Here is a 19,945-nt window from a genome sequence, read left to right as displayed (position 1 = left end):
CCAGTGATGGGGGGTGCATGTCAATAGCCACGTGTGCAGTGGCAGGGCCAGGTGCGCAGCTCCAACCCGTGCTGTCTCCCCACTGTGGTGTGTGGTGATGATGTGACTGCTCTAGGCAGAGGTGCTGGTGTCACAACTAGCTAATGGGAGTGATAGTTTAAGTGGCTCTGAAGCAGGTTGCACCAGTAGCCTCAGTAAGTGCTGGGCATAGCTCTGCTGCCCAGAGACTTTCTTTTGGAATTTGCTTCATCTGTTCTCTTACAGTTTGTGTTTTCTGTGTGATGGGAACGTGCATTTCTTCTCAGCAGGGCGGTTGGACTGTCGGTGATTCCATAACAGTCATTTCTTGTTGTACGTAGTGAGGTTATGAATGTCTTCACACATAAAGTCTGCACTGTGGTCTCTTTGCTTAGGTTAGAAGCCTCTGTCTTGTCATTTTGATGTGGTAACAGAGTACTCTAGAAACTGTGGCTTAGGCCACAGATGTATGTCTCTCCTAGTTCTGGAGGGGCTGCCTTCTAGCTGTGTCCTCACATAGCAGGGTGAGTGTGTGAGTGCCTCTCTGGTTTTGTCCTCCTCTGGGAAGGACATTAGTCCCATCACGGGCCCACCCTCGTGACCTCATCTAACCATAACTACCTCCCGAAGGCTGCAGCTCCTGACAGCATCACCTGGGGGATCAGGGCTTCAACACAGGATTGTGGGAGGGCATGATTACGTCCACAGTAGCCTAGAAGAGAGTTTAAAAACTTTTCTCAAGTCCTGGGTTTCTGTAATGGCATGGCTCCTGTGGCATGCTGTTCTACCCATGGGCTGTACCTTGTGCTTTCACCAGGCTCCCTGGGTGTGTCCCTGGGACAGTGAGACTCAGCCTGGCTCTGGTTGAGTCGACACCTGGCTTGTTAGAGGGAACAGGACTCACACCCAGACCCCAGGCGGGGGCTTCTCTCAGATTTCCTGCCCGCTTCCCATGGGGCAATTGTTAAACCTGAGTTGTTCCTGGCTTTGCACAGCCAGAGGCCTCAGAACAGATCTGACCTTCCCAACATTCATTCCGTCTGGTCCTTGGTTGAGTGAGATGACCTCCAGGCTTTCACTTCAGAGGTGATGAACATCCCCCACAGCTTTTCTTTTTTTTTTTTTTTTTGTGGTTTTTGGTCGGAGCTGGGTTTGAACCTGCCACCTCCGGCATATGGGACCAGCGCCTTACTCCTTGAGCCACAGGCACCGCCCCCACAGCTTTTCTTTACACTCAGCTGGGCCATGTGCTAGAGCCCCCAGGGTTCCTGGGCCATCTCCCACTCAGAGGCTCTGGGGGGTGAGCACCCAGGAACCCGCAGTGTTGAGATGTACTCCACTTGACACCAGCCTGCTCTCTGTCCCCAGAGCTCATGAGCCTGGTGTCTGGCCTGCTACAGCCAGCCCCTGAGCAGCGCACCACCCTGGAGATGCTGGTGATAGACCCGTGGGTGACACAGCCTGTGAACCTCGCAGACTACACATGGGAAGAGGTGTGTCGAGTAAACAAGCCAGGTGAGGCTTTGTGGCACGCCTCCCTCCCTATGCAGCTTTGCTCGGAGCAAGGAGGTCTCCAGGCTGCCTTCCTGGGTCAGGTGGAGGAGGAAGCAGCTCCTTCCTCTGTGCCCTCCTAGACACAAACGTCTGGCCTTAGTGGCCTATCACCTGGGGAGAGGCTTGATTCTGCAGAGACCCCAACACCACTGGGGTTCAGAGCATGGATGTGGGCCTCAAAGGGTGGGCAAGTGCCCATGGGAGCCCCTGACAGACAGGGTCCAAGCTGATGGGGACAATGAGGAGATGCTGAGTGTGATGTTTGAGAGCAGTGGTTCTCAACCTTCCTAATGCCTCTGCCTTGACCCTTTAATATAGTTCCTGTGGGTCGTGACCCACAGGGTGAGAACTGCTGTTCTAGAGGGTTGGGGGCTGTGGCTATTGCTCAGAGCAGCCAGACCAAGCTGGCGTCCACAGCTCTGGGCTTAGGTCCCTGCAGCCCCTTAGCAGAATGTGTACTTCCAGGGCACTGACTGCTGGGTGTCTGAAGGGTCTGCTGAAGTCTTTTGTTCCTAGGACTTCTAGTATTTGAGAATCTTTAATTGGTAGTGTGTGACACAGTATCTTCTTCTTTCCTCAGAAAGCGGGGTTCTTTCCACTGCGAGTCTGGAAATGGGGAGCACGAGCTTGAGTGAAGCAGCTCAGGAGCTTTGAGGGGCTCCTGCTCTGGGGAGCCCCTGCCGGCCAGGCTGTGGGGCCTCACGGGGAACCTCCCCGTTGACTGAGCACTGGCTTCTTGCCACCCTTCTCTACTCAGATAGAAAAGTCACGTGGTTCTCAGGCCCCATCCATTTGGAGAAGGTAAATTCTCAAGAACTTTCACTTTCTAAAATCTCAGGTGCAAGTTTGATAAATACTAGAACAAAAGCCAGTGATACTGTATTATTTTAAGTTTATAAAACATACTGGGAATTCACTTTTTCATGACCTTGAAAAAAAAACATTCCCATGTTCAATTGCTTGATAGTATTAAAAGGCTCTTCCGTGTGAACTTCTGAGAGGCATAAAAGAGTGTTTTAATTTTCTTTACACTTTTGTGTGTGCACGTCTTGTTTCCTCTGACATGGTATATATTCATCTGAGTTGACAGATGGCGTGGAATTTGTAGAATGGCCAGACTAATTCATTAATTTATTTCCTTGAATACTTTTCAAATTAAAGCAAATTTGTTAGTAAATTTTTATCCTGTCTTGGACAATATGAATTGTTTCAGCTTTTCTGGGTGGGAGAAGAACTTGGTTTCTTTTTTTTCCACGTATACATTCCACTTGCCCCAAGTGGGGCATCTAAGAAGACTGGGGAGAGAAGGTGTGGTATTTTCAGGAACTTCCCTTCTGTCCGTCTGGGCTCTGTAGCAAGACTCGGCAGCGCTCAATACCCCACAGCTACCAGCCCTCACCGCCACGTCTACATGAAGGTCCAGGCCCACTGGTGTGCCTGTGTAAGGGGCTTCAGCCCTACCAGTCCTATAGTGTTGTGCAGGTGGCTGCTTCCCTCTCTTAGCTCCAGTCCATCCTCTCAAGATAGCCAGTTGTGCCAAGCACTGTGAAATTCATTTTTTTTCTTTTTTTGAGACTGAGTCTCATCTCTTGCCCTCGGTAGAGTGTCATGGGGTCATTATAGCTCACAGCAACCTCCAACTCTAGGACTTGAGCGATCCTTTTGTCTTAGCTTCCTGAATAGCTGGGGCTGCAGGTGCCCACCACAATACCTGTCTAGTTTTTTCTTTTTTTTTGGTAGAGACGGGGTCTTGCTCTTGCGCAGGCTGATCTCAAACCCATGAGCTCAAGCAGTACATTTGCCTCAGCCTCCCAGAGTACTGAGATTACAGGCAGGAGTCACCACACCTGGACTCAAATGAATTTTCTGATGATCTGAGAACTCCAAGTATTTTTCCTTGTGTTGATGCTTATCACACATAAGATGTTAGAGAAGGGTGCTTTTCAGACAGGTGGGTAGTGGGCTCAGAATACAGAGTCCTATTTCTCCATGAACTGTTACTTTTTTTTTTTGAGACAGAGTCTCACTATGTCACCCTTGGTAGACTGCTGTGGCATCACAGCTCACAGCAACCTCAAACTCTTGGGCTTAAGCGATTCTCTTGCCTCAGCCTCCCTAGTAGCCGGGACTACAGGCACCTGGCTGTTTTTTGTTGCGGCTGTTATTGTTGTTTAGCTAGCCCAGACTCGGTTCAAACCTGCCAGCCTCTGTGCATGTGGCGGGCACCGTAACCACTGTGCTATGGGTGCCAAGCCACTGTTACTTCTTTTTACAAAAAAAGTAATTAAAGCTCATCTGACTTGATGGCAATGGAAGGTAATTTTCAGGTCTTTGCAAAAATAACCTGGAGAGAAAAGCTCTCAGGCTGAGGTGGGCAGTTTTCCATACACCTGTTTCCAGCATGGTTTAAGAGAGCAATGTCCTCACAAAAGATTAAAGATGCTGTCGGTCTTCCATAGCAGTCACTGCACTCAGCCATCACTTCATTTCTACAGTTAGAAAACCTGTTCAGGTTCCACTGTTCTCTCCAAGGAGTTGGAACAACTCACAGAACTTTCTTTTGGGCTTTTGGTGTAAAAGCATCAATGCAATTTATTTTGTGGTGTTGGCAGTTGAATATTCTAAAATGAAAATCAGATATTATGAGGACAACAAAAACAACAAATTCTTTACTTCTACACAGATCGTACTCTTCCTTTTCTTTGATATAATATTTTTGACCAAATATACTTTTACATAAATAAGCATGTAGTGTGGTGCCTGGAACAAGGCAGATACTCTGTAAATGTGTAAATGCCAAGAATCAAGTCTTTTATCCCATTTCAGAAAGAATATAAAACGAGAAGAGATGTCTTAGAAGTGGTGAAATTTAGGCAGCTGAGAAAGCACAGCTTTTAGCGTTTTTTTTTGTACAGAGTCTCACTGTACCATCCTCGGGTAGAGTGCCATGAGGTCACACGGCTCACCTCTAACTCTTGGGCCTAGGCGATTCTCTTGCCTCAGCCTCCCAAGCAGCTGGGACTACAGGTGCCTGCCACAACACCCGGCTATTTTTTTGTTGCAGTTTGGCTGAGGCCGGGTTTGAACCCGCTGCACTCTTACTGAGCCACAGGCACCATCCACACAGCTTTTTTTCTTCATAACTAACTATCCCCTTTTGAAAGATACCTGGTGAGAGATTCCGGACCCAAAGATGAAAGATTATTCCCAGCCGCAAGATGAAAGGAAAACAGAGTCCTGGTTTTGTGTGATCAAAGAGGCTTTTATTCCACCCGGGTGCAAGGGTGTGTGTGTGTGAAATTCCTGACCGGGAAGAAATCCACAAGTGGGCTATAGCGGATGGGGATTTTATTTTTATTTATTTATTTATTTAGAGACAGTCTCACTATGTAGCCTTCGGTAGGGTGCTGTGGCATCACAGCTCACAGCAACCTCAAACTCTTGGGCTTACGCGATTCTCTTGCCTCAGCCTCCCAAGTCGCTGGGACTACAGGCGCCCGCCACAACGCCCGGCTATTTTTTGTTGTTGTTGTTGTTTGGCAGGCCTGGCCGGGTTCGAACCCCCCAGCTTCGGTCATGTGGCCGGCGCCCTAGCCGCTGAACTACAGGCATTGGTCCTTCCTGAGCGGGTCAGTCTACCTGGGCAGGTGGGTGGGAAAGGGTCAGAGAGGCAGGGATTGGTCCATTCACTATTTCCTGGGAGGGGGATGTAGTGGATCCTTCCAGGGCGGGTCAGTAATCTGATTCTAACACCCGGCTCTGGACCCAAGCAGGCCGAGAGGTGAAATTGAAGAGTGAACACACTTTCGGCAGGAACTTCACTGTATTTCGTCCAAAGAGGAACGGAGACCTCCCGAGGGGCGGGCTTTTGCTGATAAAGAAATGTGCCACAGCTTCTGTATTTGATTACTTGGGACGTGTCCTTTAAAAACGGCGAAGCCTTGCGTGCGTGCGGCCAGCGTCCGTGCGGAATGAGCGTCTCTCTCCGGAGCTGGACGCGTTTGCGGGAAGGAGTCTCGCTGTCCGTAGAGTGACCTGCACCACAGGAAACGGCCGCTTGGAACCAAGGTTACAGTTGCATTCTGCCTGTCAAGAGGGATTTTAAATTCATCCTAAGCAAGAGTGTGAGACCGGGCTACTCCCGGGGCGGACGGCGCAGTTACTACAGAGCCGAGGCCGCGCACGGGACTCCCGGCCGGGCGGCGGAACGCGCTGCCCGCGCAGCCACTTGGCGCGGGGGAGGGCGGCGGTGAGGGACCGGGGACCGGAAGTGGCGCGTCGGGGAGGCCTGCCACTTCCGGCGCCAGGGCTGCTGTGGTCTCCTCAGCGCGATGGCTGCGTTCTTCCGTCAGGTATGTTCGCGCTGGGTGCTGGGCCCCTCGCGGGACGCGGGTCGCGGGCGGGCCGAGATGTGGGGGAGTCTCTGCCGCCGGGGGGTTTTCTCAGGAGGTCTGTGCGGTTCCCGGACCTGTGGCTCTGCCCGGTCGAGGGCAGCGCGGGCCGAGGGTCCGGGGTCGCGGGCTCGGCGGATCATTTGTTAAACATTGGCCTGAACCACCGAAGATATTCGAGGCAACAGGAATTCAGTACACAAATTGGCTGATAGACTAATTATGGTTGACCCTTGACCAACCCAACTGAAAATCCACAAAACTTTTGACCCCCCCGAAACTTTCCTAATAACCTGCTGTTGAGTGGAAGCCTCGCTGATAACAGACCGTCGGTTTAACACGTTTTCTATGTTCCATGTGAAATAGACGGTATTATTACAGTAAAGTAAGCTAAAGGTAGTGTTATTAAGAAAGTCGTAAGGGCGGCGCCTGTGGCTCAGCGGGTAGGGCGCCGGTCCCATATGCCGAGGGTGGCGGGTTCAAACCCGGCCCCGGCCAAACTAACAACAACAACAAAAAAAAAAATAGCCGGGCGTTGTGGCGGGCGCCTGTAGTCCCAGCTGCTCGGGAGGCTGAGTCAGGAGAATCGCGTAAGCCCAGGAGTTGGAGGTTGCTGTGAGCTGTGATGCTACAGCACTCTACCCGAGAGCGGTACAGTGAGACTCTGTCTCTACAAAAAAAAAAATAATAATAATAATAGCCAGGCATTGGGCGGCGCCTGTGGTAAGGCACCAGCCCCATATACCGAGGGTGGCGGGTTCAAACTCGGCCCTGGCCAATTTGCAACAAACAGGCCCAGCTACTTCGGAGGCTGAGGCAAGAGAATCACGGAAGCCCAAGAGTAGAGGTTGCTGTGAGCTGTGAGGCCACGGCACTTTACCGAGGGCAGTACAGTGAGACTCTGTCTCTACAAAAAAAAAAAAAAAGAAAAGTCGTAAGGACCTTGCCTGTGAGCCTGTGTATTAAAAAAAAAAGAAAATGATAAGAATTTGTTACTTAATCCTTTTGTAGTTCGTAAGCGTGATGATTGGGTTTTCATGCGCCTGAGTGAGATGTGCCTCCCACAAATCTTGTTACGATGTCGGCACATTACCCGTCCGACGCGAAGAGAAAAAAAAGAATTTGTTACTTATTAAGTGTATGTGGGTCGTCATAAAGGTGGAAGAAGAAGAGGAGGGGTTAGTCTTTCTCTCTGGGTAGCAGAGGCAGAAGGAAATCCGCATGTAAGTGGACCCCAGTAATTCAAACCTGTGTTGTTCAAGAGCAACTGTGTGTCTGACAAGATTCGCATAAATTCATTCTTGTGGAATGAAGAGTCTGGAGACCAGTCTGTGGTCCAGCTTTTTCTGGGGACTAATCTGAGGAGCACACATTACCAGGTGGCCTAGAAATAGTTTTTCCCTGTCCCCAGCGTTAGAGCCATAAAAGCTAATGCTGCACTGGTTTTTTTTTGTGGTTTTTGGCCGGGGCTGGGTTTGAACTCGCCACCTCCGGCATATGGGACCAGTGCCCTACTCCTTGAGCCACAGGCACCACCCTGTTTTTTGTTTTTGTTTTTTTTTTTTTAATAAAATCATAGCGGTGTACATTAATGCTATCATGGGGCACCATACACTAGTTTTATAGACCGTTTGACACATTTTCATCACACTGGTTAACATGGCCTTCCTGGCATTTTCTTAATTATTGTGTTAAGACATTTATATTCTACATTTACTAAGTTTCACATGTACCCTTGTAAGATGCACCGCAGGTGTAATCCCACCCATCACCCTCCCTCCGCCCATCCTCCCCCCCACCTCCCTCTCCCCCTTCCCCATATTCTTAGGTTATAACTGGGTTATAGCTTTCATATGAAAGCCATAAATTAGTTTCATAGTAGGGCTGAGTACATTGGATACTTTTTCTTCCATTCTTGAGATACTTTACTAAGAAGAATATGTTCCAGCTCATCCATGTAAACATGAAAGAGGTAAAGTCTGTATCTTTCTTTAAGGCTGAATAATATTCCATGGTGTACATATACCACAATTTATTATTTTTTTTTTTTTTTGTAGAGACAGAGTCTCACTTTATGGCCCTCGGTATCATGGCATCACACAGCTCACAGCAACCTCCAGCTCCTGGGCTTAAGCAATTCTCTTGCCTCAGCCTCCTGAGTAGCTGGGACTACAGGCGCCCACCACAACGCCCAGCTATTTTTTGGTTGCAGTTCAGCCAGGGCTGGGTTTGAACCCACCACCCTCGGTATATGGGGCCAGCGCCTTACCAACTGAGCCACAGGCGCCGCCCCCATGTACCACAATTTATTAATCCATTCGTGGATCGATGGGCACTTGGGCTTTTTCCATGACTTAGCAATTATGAATTGGGCTGCAATAAACATTCTGGTACAAATATTTTTGTCATAATGTGATTTTTGGTCTCCTGGGTATATACCTAGTAGAGGAATTATAGGATTGAATGGCAGATCTATTTTTAGATCTCCAAACATCTTTCCAAAAGGAATGTATTAATTTGCATTCCCACCATGCAAATTAATAAATAAATTTGGAAAATGTTCCCTTTTCTCCACATCCACGCCAACATCTCTGGTCTTGGGATTTTGTGATATGGGCTAATCTTACTGGAGTTAGATGATATCTCAAAGTAGTTTTGATTTGTATTTCTCTGATGATTAAGGATGATGAGCATTTTTTCATATGCCTGTAGGCCGTGCGCCTGTCTTCTTCAGAGAAGTTTCTTTAAGTCCCTTGCCTAGCCTGCGATGGGATCACTTGTTCTTTTTTTGCTTATACGTTTGAGTTCTCTGTGGATTCTGGTTATTAAACCCTTGTTGGAGACATAACCTGCAAATATCTTCTCCCATTCTGAGGGCTGTCTGCTTGCTTTACTTACTGTGTTCTTGGCTGTGCAGAAGCTTTATAGTTTGATCAGGTCCCAGTAGAGTATTTTTGAAGCTGCTTCAATTGCCGGGGGGATCCTCCTCATAAAATACTTGCCCAGACCGATTTCTTCAAGAGTTTTCCCTGCACTCTCTTTTAGTATTTTTATAGTTTCATGTCTTAAGTTTAAATCTTTAATCCATTGAGAGTCTATCTTAGTTAATGGTGAAAGGTGTGGGTCCACTTTCAGTCTTCTACAGGTTGCCAGCCAGTTCACCCAGCACCATTTGTTAAATAGGGAATCTTTTGCTGCACCTATTTGACTCTGCACCTGTTTGACTCTGATCTCATAGTCTGTTCTCAGTGAACTTCCCTGTCAGTAGGCTTTTACAGTTTAGGTATGATTTAGCAGATTGCCTATAAAAACTGTTCTGTTTGTGTGGAACCAACTTACTAAATATCCTGGCTCAAAAATCTGGTGTGGCTTGGTGCCCGTAGCTCAGCAGTGAGGGTGCCCGCCACATGCACCAGGGCTGGCAGGTTCGAACCCAGCCTGGGCCTGCTAAACAACAACTACAGCAACAACAAAAAAAAGCCACGCCTTGTGGTGGGTGCCTGTAGTACGAGCTACTTGGGAGGCTGAGGCAAGAGAATCGCTTAAGCCCAAGAGTTTGAGGTTGCTGTGAGCTGTGATGCCATGGCACTCTGCCGAGGGTGACATAGTGAGACTCTGTCTCAAAAAAAAAATCTTCTGGTGTTCATTACACTGGGGTGGTGAAAAATTGATTGCTCTTTTGATCCTGTGTGTTATAGGTCCTTGACTGGCACTGCCTGGTCCCCCTAACCTGGGCCCGTGTGGTTAGAGAGACTCCTCAACTTGGAGAAGGGAGAAAGATGGCTGCTGCTTTGTTGCGTAAACTGACTACAGCCTCTAGCGGAGGGGACCTTCAGGAGTTACCCTGTGTGGGACCCATTAAGTATGTGAAGGAACCAGCATGCAGGATGAACCTTGTTCCAAAATGCCTCTTTGAGAAACAGAGGACTGCTATGGATGGAAGGTCCTTGGAGGTAGAAAAGGTTACCAGTTCCCTCCTGGACATGGGTTTCAGTGATGCCCATATTAATGAATTGCTCAGTGTACAACCTGGTGCCAACCCTCAACACTTGCTGGATATCATTTCAGAGTTTATACTTTTGGGTCTGAATCCAGAGCCTGTGTATGTGGCCTTGAAGAAAAGTCCCCAGTTATTGAAACTGTCAATAATGCACGTGAAGAAGCGCTCCATATACCTGCGAAAGCTTGGACTTGGAGAAGGTACAAGAAGATGCAGATTTTATGTAGTGTAAGAAGAGTCAGTTGGGGAAAGGATAGTCTGAGATGAGATGGGTTAGGGAAGGGTTCTGAGGAGGTGTCAGTTGTTCCTAGAGAGGAATGTGTGATTTGGCTTGGAGGAGAGGAAGAGGGAGCCCCCTCTGCAGAATGAACTGCACGAGGAAAGGGAGGTGCGTTAAGACTAGAAGGGAGAACTAAGTGCCAGGACAGACTGGTTTGGTTTGTTCACTGTGGAGTCTCTAGCACCTGGAAAGTTAATGAGCGCCTGGATGTGCACAGTAAATTAATGCTGACATACCAATACATATGTGTACATAAACTTTGATGTTTCAATCCACTTGTAGTGATATTAGTGCTTTTTCTATGTATGGTGTAAAGCCAATGACATCATCCCTTATGAAGACTTAGGTTCTATCTAGCTGAGTGTTTTGATTTACTGCAGAACATGAGAGATCTTGCCAGGTTCCTGGAAAACTGGTGGAATGGTTGTCCCTTCTAGCCACCCCAACCAGTGTTCATACCTCAAGAATCTTCAGAATTCCTTGGATCTCTTTAGGGCCCTTCTGGGGAAGGGAGTTGGGGACCCCTGCAGGTCTCCAAGGATCCCTACTCACTTTGACCAGAAGAGTTCCACTATTATTTCTTTTCACAGCAACCTCAAACTCTTGGGCTTAAGCGATTCTCTTGCCTCAGCCTCCCAAGTAGCTGGGACTATAGGTGTCCGCCACAACATCCGGCTATTTTTAGTTGTAGTTGTCATTGTTTAGCAGGTCTAGGCCAGGCCGGGTTTGAATCCGCCAGCCTCCATGTGTGTGGTTGGTGCCCTACTTACTGAGCTATGAGTGCTGAGTCTATACCAGTTATCTCAACACAGTTATTAATTGGGCCTCTTTCCTCAGAATGCCCTGGTTTAGATAAAATATGCAGTCATGCAGTAACCATGACGTCAGTATTTGTGGCTATATTATTACCATTATGGTTATCATAGAAGTCCTTCTCATTGAGTTTAGGCTCCTGTGTCTTGAGAATGTTGGTTGTGAATGCTTTGGTGACTACTTTATTATAGAGGACACATCAATAGAGTTCCAACATAGGGGAAGCTACTCTCCCATCTTACTGTCTGACCTTTTCAATAATTCTCTGTGAAATTCTTTTCTAGGTGAGCAGGGCAGGAGGAGACCTAGAATACAAAGTTGGTGCCTTTCAGATGAAAAGCTAGAAAAAAACAGGAATTGAGGGAGGGAAGGCTGATGAGTCTGAGAAGTGTCAGGAAGTCAGTAGGGAAATATGTCATTTCCATGGTGCTTCTGGAAGGATATATCTGAAACCGTTACTTGCTCTGTGGACAGAAAGGATCCTTATTCATTTTTTAAATGCAAGCTTAAATCAGGTGCAGATAGCCCCTTGGGTTTCTGGGATATCCTGAAATTATGTGCTTGCCTTTATTGAATGTTCTACAGGGAAATTAAAGAGGGTGCTTCACAGTTACCCTGAAATTTTCACCATGCGTCAGCGGGACATCGATGACATTGTCCGGGTCCTAAAGGAGAAATGCCTCTTCACAACACAGCAAGTAACTGAGACTTTGCACAGATGCCCCTGTGTGCTTCGGGCAGACCCCAGTGAATTGGAATACAAATTCCAGGTAGGAATGACTGATGGGGTATAGTACCACAAGTTTTTCATGTAGTGTTAAGGGTCAGCTATGTGGATAAGAAGCCTCAGGCACCTCACATCTGAGAGGCTGAGGTGAAAGGCTGGGGTTCTTTCTGCATACACTGGCCAGAGAGAATTGAGTGTTGGTTTTTTCACTTTTTGGCTCCTGTTCTGAAACTTTTCCAAATGGTTAATAATGAATAACCCAGCCCCATTCTTAGAGTCTAAATGAGGACTGTGTTTGAAATAGCTAATTTAAAATAGCCAAAACCTTCCTATCTTTAGAATCTATTTTGCATGTTGATTTTGAAAATGTGATTTTGACAGCGTCCTAATTTTTTAGTAACAGTTATCACAGTGTAGATCAAATTCCAAGATGTTTTCTGAAATTTTTGCCTAGTCTTTCCATTCTCGTAGTTTTTCTTCCTCCATCTGAAGAAAAATGTAACTTCTCCCTCCTGCCCCTTTATTTCCTGCTACATTTTTCTCAGAATGAATTTGAAAATGCTTTGGAAACTGCCAATGCAAACATCAGTATCACAGAGTAGGTATTCTGCGGTTGTTAACCAGGCAATTCTTTCTGAACACTCTGGACGACTTAGTTTATTGTGGATTGTGGAATGATAGGTTTTAAGATTCTGTACCTGGGAGTCCTACATGTTTGTGTCTTACAGTATGCGTACTTCAGGATGGGAGTTAAGCATCTGGATATAATAAGGAGTCGGTTCTTGCAGTACTCAATAACCAAGATTAAGCAGAGACACGTGTACTTGGAGCGCCTGGGACGGTACCAAACCCCTGATAAGAAGGGGCAGACGCAGATCTCCAACCCGTTACTGAAGGACATCCTCAGAGTTTCAGAGGCTGAGTTTTTGGCCAGGACAGCCTGTTCTTCTGTTGAGGAATTTGAGGTTTTTAAGAAGCTCTTGGCTCGGGAGGAGGACGAGGAGTCTGACAACGGCATGTCAGACGACGAAGGGGAGAGTCTGGGTGAGGACGAGGAGGACGAGGAGGAGCAGCGGCTATGAATGAAGGACTGGGACAGAAGGCCCCAGAGACAAGGGATATGTCCCTTCTCTCAAAGCTCTTGGGACCTCCACTTGGATCTTTTAAAGTTATGTTTCATTCTAAAACCAGTCTTTTAACATAAAAATTATTATAAATCACCTAAGAAGCAGACAGGTCACACCATATAGGAAACGTGTTACTTGCCCTGTTGCTGAGTATCTATAGGCAGGGCACTGTTCCATCCTAAAGAAAAGACGTACTTGGAACTATTAAAATCCAGCAGATTGGGCAGTGCCTGTGTGTCAGTGAGCAGGGCGCTGGCCCCATATACTGATGGTGGTGGGTTCAAACTGCAACAAAAAAAAAATAGCTTGGGCGTTGTGGCAGGTGCCTGTACTGTAGTCCCAGCTACTGGGGAGGCTGAGGCAAGAGAATTGCCTAAACCCAGGTGTTGGAGGTTGCTGTGAGCTGTGATGTCATGGCAATCTCTACCAAGGGTGATAAAGTGAGACTCTGTCTCCAGAAAAAAAATAAATAAACAAAAAATAATAAAATCTAGCAGATTCAATGCATCAAAATTTGGTTTTATTTTTTTCTCTGTTGAAATGTGTTAGTGATAATTCCACCACTGTAGAGGATGGAGTTCCTTCTTCTGGCTTAGAAATCACTATATATCTTTCTAGTCATAAACATAAAATTATGAGAAAGCAGAATGAGGTTTTTAGAGCATCATAGCACATTATTTTATGAAAATGAGTAGTGGGTTTTCCACAAAAATCCTGTGTTTTAATCCAAGAGTATCTTATTGCTTCATAACTGCGTTCAGTGTACAGCAGAATAAAGGAAGTTGATTAATAATGTGTGAGTTAATTCTGTGCAGCTAACTACAGCCAAGCAAAACTCTGGGCACTTTTCTTTACATTTGTGGAGAGAAGGCCCTTCTGTTCAGGGACAGTGACTTCTGTGCCAGGTCCTGGCTGGTGGGTACTTGCTGGCCTGCATCTCTGGCCCTATAGCCTGCATAGCCAGCATGTGCTGGCCTGGAGGGCCCAGTGGGAAGGGCCTGGAGTGATCTGCAGATTATGTGAAACTCCTATGCCTGGCCTTGTTTTTCCCACATAGGGCACTGTTTCTATTGGGGGCATCCTGACCCTTGACATCTGGTATCTCTGGAGATAGGGTGTCATGACCCCTGGAAGGGTGCTGCTAGGATCTAGGGAGCAGAGGCCAGGGATGCTGCAAAACACCCTAAAATGCACAGGGTGGCTCCTGACAAGGAGCGATCCAGCCCAAGTGCCCTGCTCTAAGGCCTGGTTCAAAAATCAATGTGACCGTGTCTGTTCCTGACGATTTCAGGTTGCAAATGGACTTAACAATGATAGTATCATTTCACTTAAAACAAAAATTTAAGAAAAAAGAAAAATAGCTAATTTTTCAATAGGGATCCTTTCCCCTATGCATTAGAATCCTCTTGGTGGATCTGACTGTACTTTATTGTGGGACTTGCAAGGAGGCGTGGATGCTCTTGCTTTCTTCAGCAGGCTCGGGTCAGAGGATGACTACAAAGAAAAAGACATTTTCTGTGAAAGAAAAGCAGCAGTTCAGTGCCTCTCTCCACATCTTGAGTCGGGTGTTGGTGGCGGTGGTCTGCAGTGGGAGGCGTTCCCACTGGGGGTGTAGTGGGTGGGCCCTGCCTGACAGAGTCTGTGGGAGGCAGAGGGCAGGTGAAGACCCCCTCTCAGACACCCGACAGCCTATGTGCAATGGGAGAAGGAAATGAAGACTTCTCACTCTGTGCCTGTGTTTTCTTTTTTTTTTTGTAGAGACAGAGTCTCACTTTATGGCCCTTGGTAGAGTGCCGTGGCCTCACACAGCTCACAGCAACCTCCAACTCCTGGGCTTAAGCGATTCTCTTGCCTCAGCCTCCCGAGTAGCTGGGACTACAGGCACCCGCCACAATGCCCGGCTATTTTTTGGTTGCAGTTTGGCCGGGGCCGGGTTTGAACCCGCCACCCTCGGTGTATGGGGCCGGCGCCCTACCGACTGAGCCACAGGCGCCGCCCTGTGCCTGTGTTTTCATTTACTCTTTCATTTTGTGGCATTCAAGTGACTGCCACTTTCCCCGGCACTTGGGATGTTGTTTTTGTGCCCAGTCAGAGGACTAAGTAGAATCCAAAATCTGTGTTTGATTTTAGGGTGAGCCCATCCCAAGTGTTGATAAGCAAATGGTTAACTCAGTGACTCATGATTTATTTTATTTTGACAGAAATAAATCTTCATGGACCTGATAACTTTTGAATTCTGTTATTACTAATTTCCTTGAGTAGACTTTGGGTATTTTCAAGGAAGACGTTAGAGTTTTAAGAGGGAACCATGGAGAAAAACAATGGTGGCTTATTTGGAATGCTTTGAGAATAAAGTATAATTCTTTCAGCATCAGGAAGTCTTTTTACTAGACATTTAATTTGTAAAACATCAAAAAAGGGGCAGTCGTGACAACCCGGCACCAGGCTCAGGATTCAGTAGACCATTTCTTGTTGAAACAAAGCTTCTAAGCTAAAACCTGGAGTGTGTCAGCTTCACTGTATGGCTAAGGGGCTTGAGGTCAAAGTAGAAAGTTCCAAAGTAGAAAGATTTATGTACTTCTCCAGTGACATCACCATCTGCTAGCAATGCTGCGCTCACATGGATTGGCATGGACAGGTCCCGGCAGCACGCGTCTGTGCACACAATCTGCTCTGCTCACCCAGTGTGCAGCCCCCCGAGCCCTGCCTGCTGCTCCTGGTGGGTCTTGGGACACTGGAGATGTCTCTGCAGTACAGTAGAGACTTCTCAAAATGACTCCTCCTTCCTGAAAATAACAAATTGCGTGATACACAGACATATGCACACAAAATTTTAATAAAAAATAGCCTAAAATACACTCCAACCCTTCAAAAAACTTTTTCACCAAAGCAAGTAAGGAACTCGGAGGCCCCTTTTGCAGCTGGGATGCCCTTTGTTCAGAGTCAGGGAGATACAGCAGAGTCCCTGGTTTCCATTTGGGTCAGCTGTCTTAAGACTCAGCAAGAGAAGAGGTGGGATTTGCAGAGAGAAGACAGAGCTGGTTGGAGTGTGCTGGGAAGCAGATGTGGTGAGAAGACAGTGTTCTGTGAGATAGGGGCTGCTAAACCTGCGTTTGCTCCAAGTCGTGGACCGAAAGGAACCTTGACCATTATCCTGCCCCTAGGGTCTGTCTCTGTTGCCCTGAGACATGTAAGAAGAGCCTAGCTGGCCCTGGGCTTTCCAGGTAGGTCTGGATAGCATCCGCCATGAAAATTCAGGGGTCTTTGGTGCCTTGCTGGAGACTTGTCAACCAGGGGAAGGCTGCAGAAGCCTGAAGACCAGGGGTTTGCCAGCTATGGCTGAAGGGCTGGTTTGGCCACCACTTGTTTTCATAAATAAAGTTCTCTTGGGACACAGCCATACCCACACAGTCACAGGTCTGGCCTATGTCTGTGCTACGACAGCAGAGCTGAGCAGCTGCCCCAGGGACCTCTAGCCTGCAGTGCCCCAACTATTTTCTGTCCGGCCCTTTACAGAGCAGCCTGCCAGCCCTGCTGCAGACTGGAGTGTCCACACTCCACCTACGTGCTCATCGGCATCTCCTCTCTCAGGGCACAAGTCCCTGCCAGGGTCACGGTTAGCAGGACAGTCAGCATAGGCAACAGGTGGACCAGAGCAGGGTGAGGTGGCTCTGCCCCTCCCACCCCAGTCCTTGGCAGCTCCTCCTCAGTTGGTTCGGTCTCAAAGGGAGAATCTTCCTCTGCCGTTGGAATTTGAGCGTGGGTGTCTGAAGACTACGGAGGTGTGACTGGCCAAGCGTTCACCAGGCCCCACTGATGGCATGTTGCTGCCTCTTGCAGAAAGGTGCAGACTACCCCATGCACAGATCACAGCATGGGCTGCTTACATGCTGCACAGGACTCGTAGCCTGGTCTCGGGCATCTCCCAGTGTGGGCTGGTGATTGCACCCAGCTTCTACAGGCCTGAGGAGGGAGGTGACAGAGAGGACTGACTCCAGCCAGGATCTTGTCTCTCAGGGTATCTTTTTCAATCCAATTTTTAGCCCTTTTGTCTTTCTGCGTTTTAATAACTCGAGGTTGGCAGAGTGTAACAAGAACATCCTAAATCCTTTGGAGAGAAAAAGGTGTAAGGAGAACCATAGTCACACCTGCTCTTTAGATGGCTGTTGCCTGCGTCTCCTAGTCATGTTGTGCAGGTTGTAGGGTCTCTGCCCCAGAAGACCAGTTCTGTCAGAGCATCAGCACCCTACGGTGGCAGAGGGTGTGGGGGCAGGTCTGAGGAGCACTGGCTGCACCTCACATCTGCAGTATTGAGCCTGTGGGTTTGAAGACGGCTGCCTTTCCCTGCTGCCCTCCCTGTGGTGGTGACCCCGGTCTTCCCTGTGAGGACACAGGTGTGTTCAGTTGCTCTGGATGGAGGTAAATTCTTAAGTTCTTGGAGAGATGTGTGGGAGGGTGTGTTTCTGTTTGCTGCTTTTTTATGTTCATAGGCATTCTGTAAGCTAGTACTTGACAATATAATAATGGGAGGTTTCTGATTTGCTTTTATAGAAACGGGTTTGCTGAGCAAGTTTTTAATAGATACATTGATAATGTGAGGTGACTTACTGCCCCAGGAATGCGTCAAACTCAAATTGTGTGTGTGGGCTTGGTCCTAGTGCAGTCATCTCCATCCACGTGTCATCACATCGCATTGAGACACATCACTCTCGTGTTTGTGGTTGATGGTGTAAGCAAACCACGCTGCTGGCACCTGGGGACGCAGCACATGCAGTGACAGAGCGTGGTGCTGACGGTGATGAAAGTGGCTAATGTTAGCAGTTTATGTATTTACTGTACTATGACTTTTATCATTGTTTTATAGTATATTGCTATTTATAAAAAAAGAATCTAGCTTTTTTTTTTTTTTTTTTGGAGACAGAATCTCACTCTGTCACCCAGGCTAGAACCCAGTGGAGCGATCATAACTCACTATTACCTGCAACTTTCGGGCTCAAGAGATCCTCCTGCCTCAGCCTCCTGAGTAGCTGGGACTACAGGCGCCATCCCAATGCCCGGCAATTTTTTCTATTTTTGGTGGAGACGGGGTCTTGCTCTTTCTCAGGCTGGTCTCAAACTTGTGAGCTCAAAGGATCCTCCTGCCTCGGCCTCCCAGAGTGCTGTGATTACAAACGTGAGTGACTACGCCTGGCCAAGAATATAACTTCAAAGCAGCCTGAGGCAGATCCTTCAGAAGGTCTCCAGAAGGCCTGGTTACAGGAGAGGCCAGCTCCATGCGCATTACTGCTCTGAAGGCTGTCTGGTAGGGCAAGACATGGAGGTGAGGATAGTGGAGCTGATGACCCTGACCCTGTGTAGGCCTGGGCTCGTGTGTACTTCTGTCTTTTTTAATTTTTTTGAGACAGGGTCTTGCTCTATTGCACAGGCTGAAGTGGCAGTGGTGTGAGCACAGCTCACTGCAGCCTCAGCTGGTGGGCTCAAATGGTCTTTCCACCTCAGCCTCCCGAGTAATTGGGACGATAGACGTGTGCCACCGTGGTCAGCTATTTTATAAATTTTTTGCAGAGATGGGTTCTTGCTCCGTTGAACTCCTGGCCTCAAGTGATCCTCCTGCCGTGGCCTCCCAAAGTGCTGAGATTATCGGTATCAACTATGTCTTTGTTTTTAATGAAGAGGTTTAAAAAGTAAAAAAGTTTTAAAAGTTTTATAGAAAAAGGATATAAAGAAAGAAAAATGTTTTTCTATAGCTGTACCTTGTGTTTTAAGTTAAGCATTATTATAAAAGTCAAAAAGTTAAAAAAATTAAAAAGTTTACCAAGTAAAAAAGTTACAGTAAGCTAGGGTTAATCTGTTATTGAAGAAAGAAAAACTTTTTTTTTTATAAATTCAGTGTAAGTAGTCTCAGTGTGGTGTTCACAAGCACACAGCTGTGCACAGAAGTGTCTGGCCCCACTGTGCCCACCCATGGGTAAATCCCAACAGCCCCACCCTGCAGCCTCTCGGGGCAATGCCCGGACACACACAACGTTTGTCTTAGGGTCACATTTTGACTGTGACTTTCCTGTGTTTGATCAGGATTAGACATGCAGAACTTTGCTCGGGCACTGCCCACAGCACCCAGCACAGGGATGTGCTCACTGCTGTGAAGCCAGACAGCGGGCTCTGCCGTGTGGCCGAGGTGTGCAGCAGGCCATGTACATGTACCTCATGTTCCTGCACAAAGAAACTGTTCAATGACGCGTCCCAGAACACGTCCCCACAGTTGAATGACACATGACTGTAGTAAGTTGCCTGCAAGCCTGTGGGGGTGTCCTTGGAGGCTGAGGTAGGAGGCATCAAATTGATGCCTTTGAGTGGACAGGAGCTGAATGCTGGCGCTGCTGTCCGACACATGGAAGTTTTTCACAGAGGGAACAAACAGATGCCCATGGTCACCCCTGTGCTGACTTGATGCCCTGGAGCTGCAGCCCTCCATCCCTGGCTGGTCTGGGCATTCTTCCTTCAGGGCAGACCTTGCCTGAGGAGCTCCCTTGCTTCTGGTTGTTTTAAAGGTCTCTGAGCGACATTTCTCCTGTATTTCCTTAGCCACGTAAGATTTTTGTTGCACAAGGGTGCCCCATTCCTCTCCTTCAGGATCAGGGAGGTGGCATTTACACTATGTTAAGGAATGTGAGTTGTGAGCTGTCTTAGGCCAACCAGAAATTCGTCTTTCATTCCTGGTGACATGTTGAGAAGAAAATTTCACTTGGCATGAAACCGATCACAGGCTGTAGGTTTCTACAGTATAACCCAAGGATTTCCAAACTGTTGTGAAGAATACCACTGTTCTTTAAGGTTCAACAGAGTTTGCGTGTGGGGTGGTAGGAGCAGGATGGGGATCTGGTTGCCAGAGAAGTTTGGGGAATTCTGGGCTAAACAAAAATAGAGTTAAAACATTTCTTTCACTTCAGGATTTATGACTAAGAGTCTACTGTCCATTGTGAATTTCCTAGTGAGAGGCTATCTTCAGGACTTTTTGTGTTATGTGATCATTTT

General features: G+C 47.5%; 3 protein-coding genes and 1 non-coding gene across 34 annotated transcripts in view; 3 read left to right on the top strand and 1 right to left on the bottom strand.

Moving 5' to 3' along the window:
* Positions 1-5,453, top strand: part of PASK (PAS domain containing serine/threonine kinase) — a 55,854-nt gene extending 50,401 nt beyond the window's left edge. For 3 of the 4 annotated variants that reach the window (XM_053597212.1, XM_053597210.1, XM_053597211.1), the window contains 2 exons: positions 1,387-1,533; positions 2,153-2,769. In XM_053597212.1, the coding sequence (XP_053453187.1) occupies positions 1,387-1,533; positions 2,153-2,226 (221 nt within the window). In that variant the 3' untranslated portion in view covers positions 2,227-2,769. Of the gene's footprint in view, positions 1-1,386; positions 1,534-2,152; positions 2,770-5,345 lie in introns of those variants that run through there. The other variant, XR_008381221.1, reaches the window with a different exon arrangement.
* Positions 5,454-5,786: 333 nt separating this feature from the next.
* The window catches only part of MTERF4 (mitochondrial transcription termination factor 4), a 40,253-nt gene continuing 26,094 nt past the window's right edge, over positions 5,787-19,945 (top strand). For 4 of the 5 annotated variants that reach the window (XM_053597258.1, XM_053597257.1, XM_053597256.1 and 1 more), the window contains exons 1-3: positions 5,787-5,924; positions 9,662-10,163; positions 11,642-11,826. In XM_053597258.1, coding sequence (XP_053453233.1) covers positions 5,904-5,924; positions 9,662-10,163; positions 11,642-11,826 — 708 coding nt within the window. In that variant the 5' untranslated portion in view covers positions 5,787-5,903. Of the gene's footprint in view, positions 5,925-9,661; positions 10,164-11,641; positions 11,827-12,511; positions 13,752-19,945 lie in introns of those variants that run through there. The other variant, XM_053597254.1, reaches the window with a different exon arrangement.
* LOC128591092 (small nucleolar RNA U13) lies at positions 6,963-7,066 on the top strand. Its single transcript, XR_008381521.1, has one exon. It is a non-coding gene; the product is annotated as a small nucleolar RNA U13 (small nucleolar RNA).
* SNED1 (sushi, nidogen and EGF like domains 1) overlaps positions 13,955-19,945 on the bottom strand; it is a 94,642-nt gene continuing 88,651 nt past the window's right edge. For 4 of the 24 annotated variants that reach the window (XM_053597198.1, XM_053597204.1, XM_053597207.1 and 1 more), the window contains one exon: positions 14,416-19,821. The gene's annotated coding sequence lies outside the window, so the exon portion shown is untranslated. The other 20 variants (XR_008381216.1, XR_008381213.1, XR_008381217.1 and 17 more) reach the window with 20 other exon arrangements.

The sequence above is a fragment of the Nycticebus coucang genome, chromosome 7 (assembly GCF_027406575.1).
Source record: "Nycticebus coucang isolate mNycCou1 chromosome 7, mNycCou1.pri, whole genome shotgun sequence".
NCBI lineage: Eukaryota > Metazoa > Chordata > Mammalia > Primates > Lorisidae > Nycticebus > Nycticebus coucang.
Note: the sequence above shows the minus strand (reverse complement) of the source record. Positions and strands in the feature narration are given on the sequence as shown.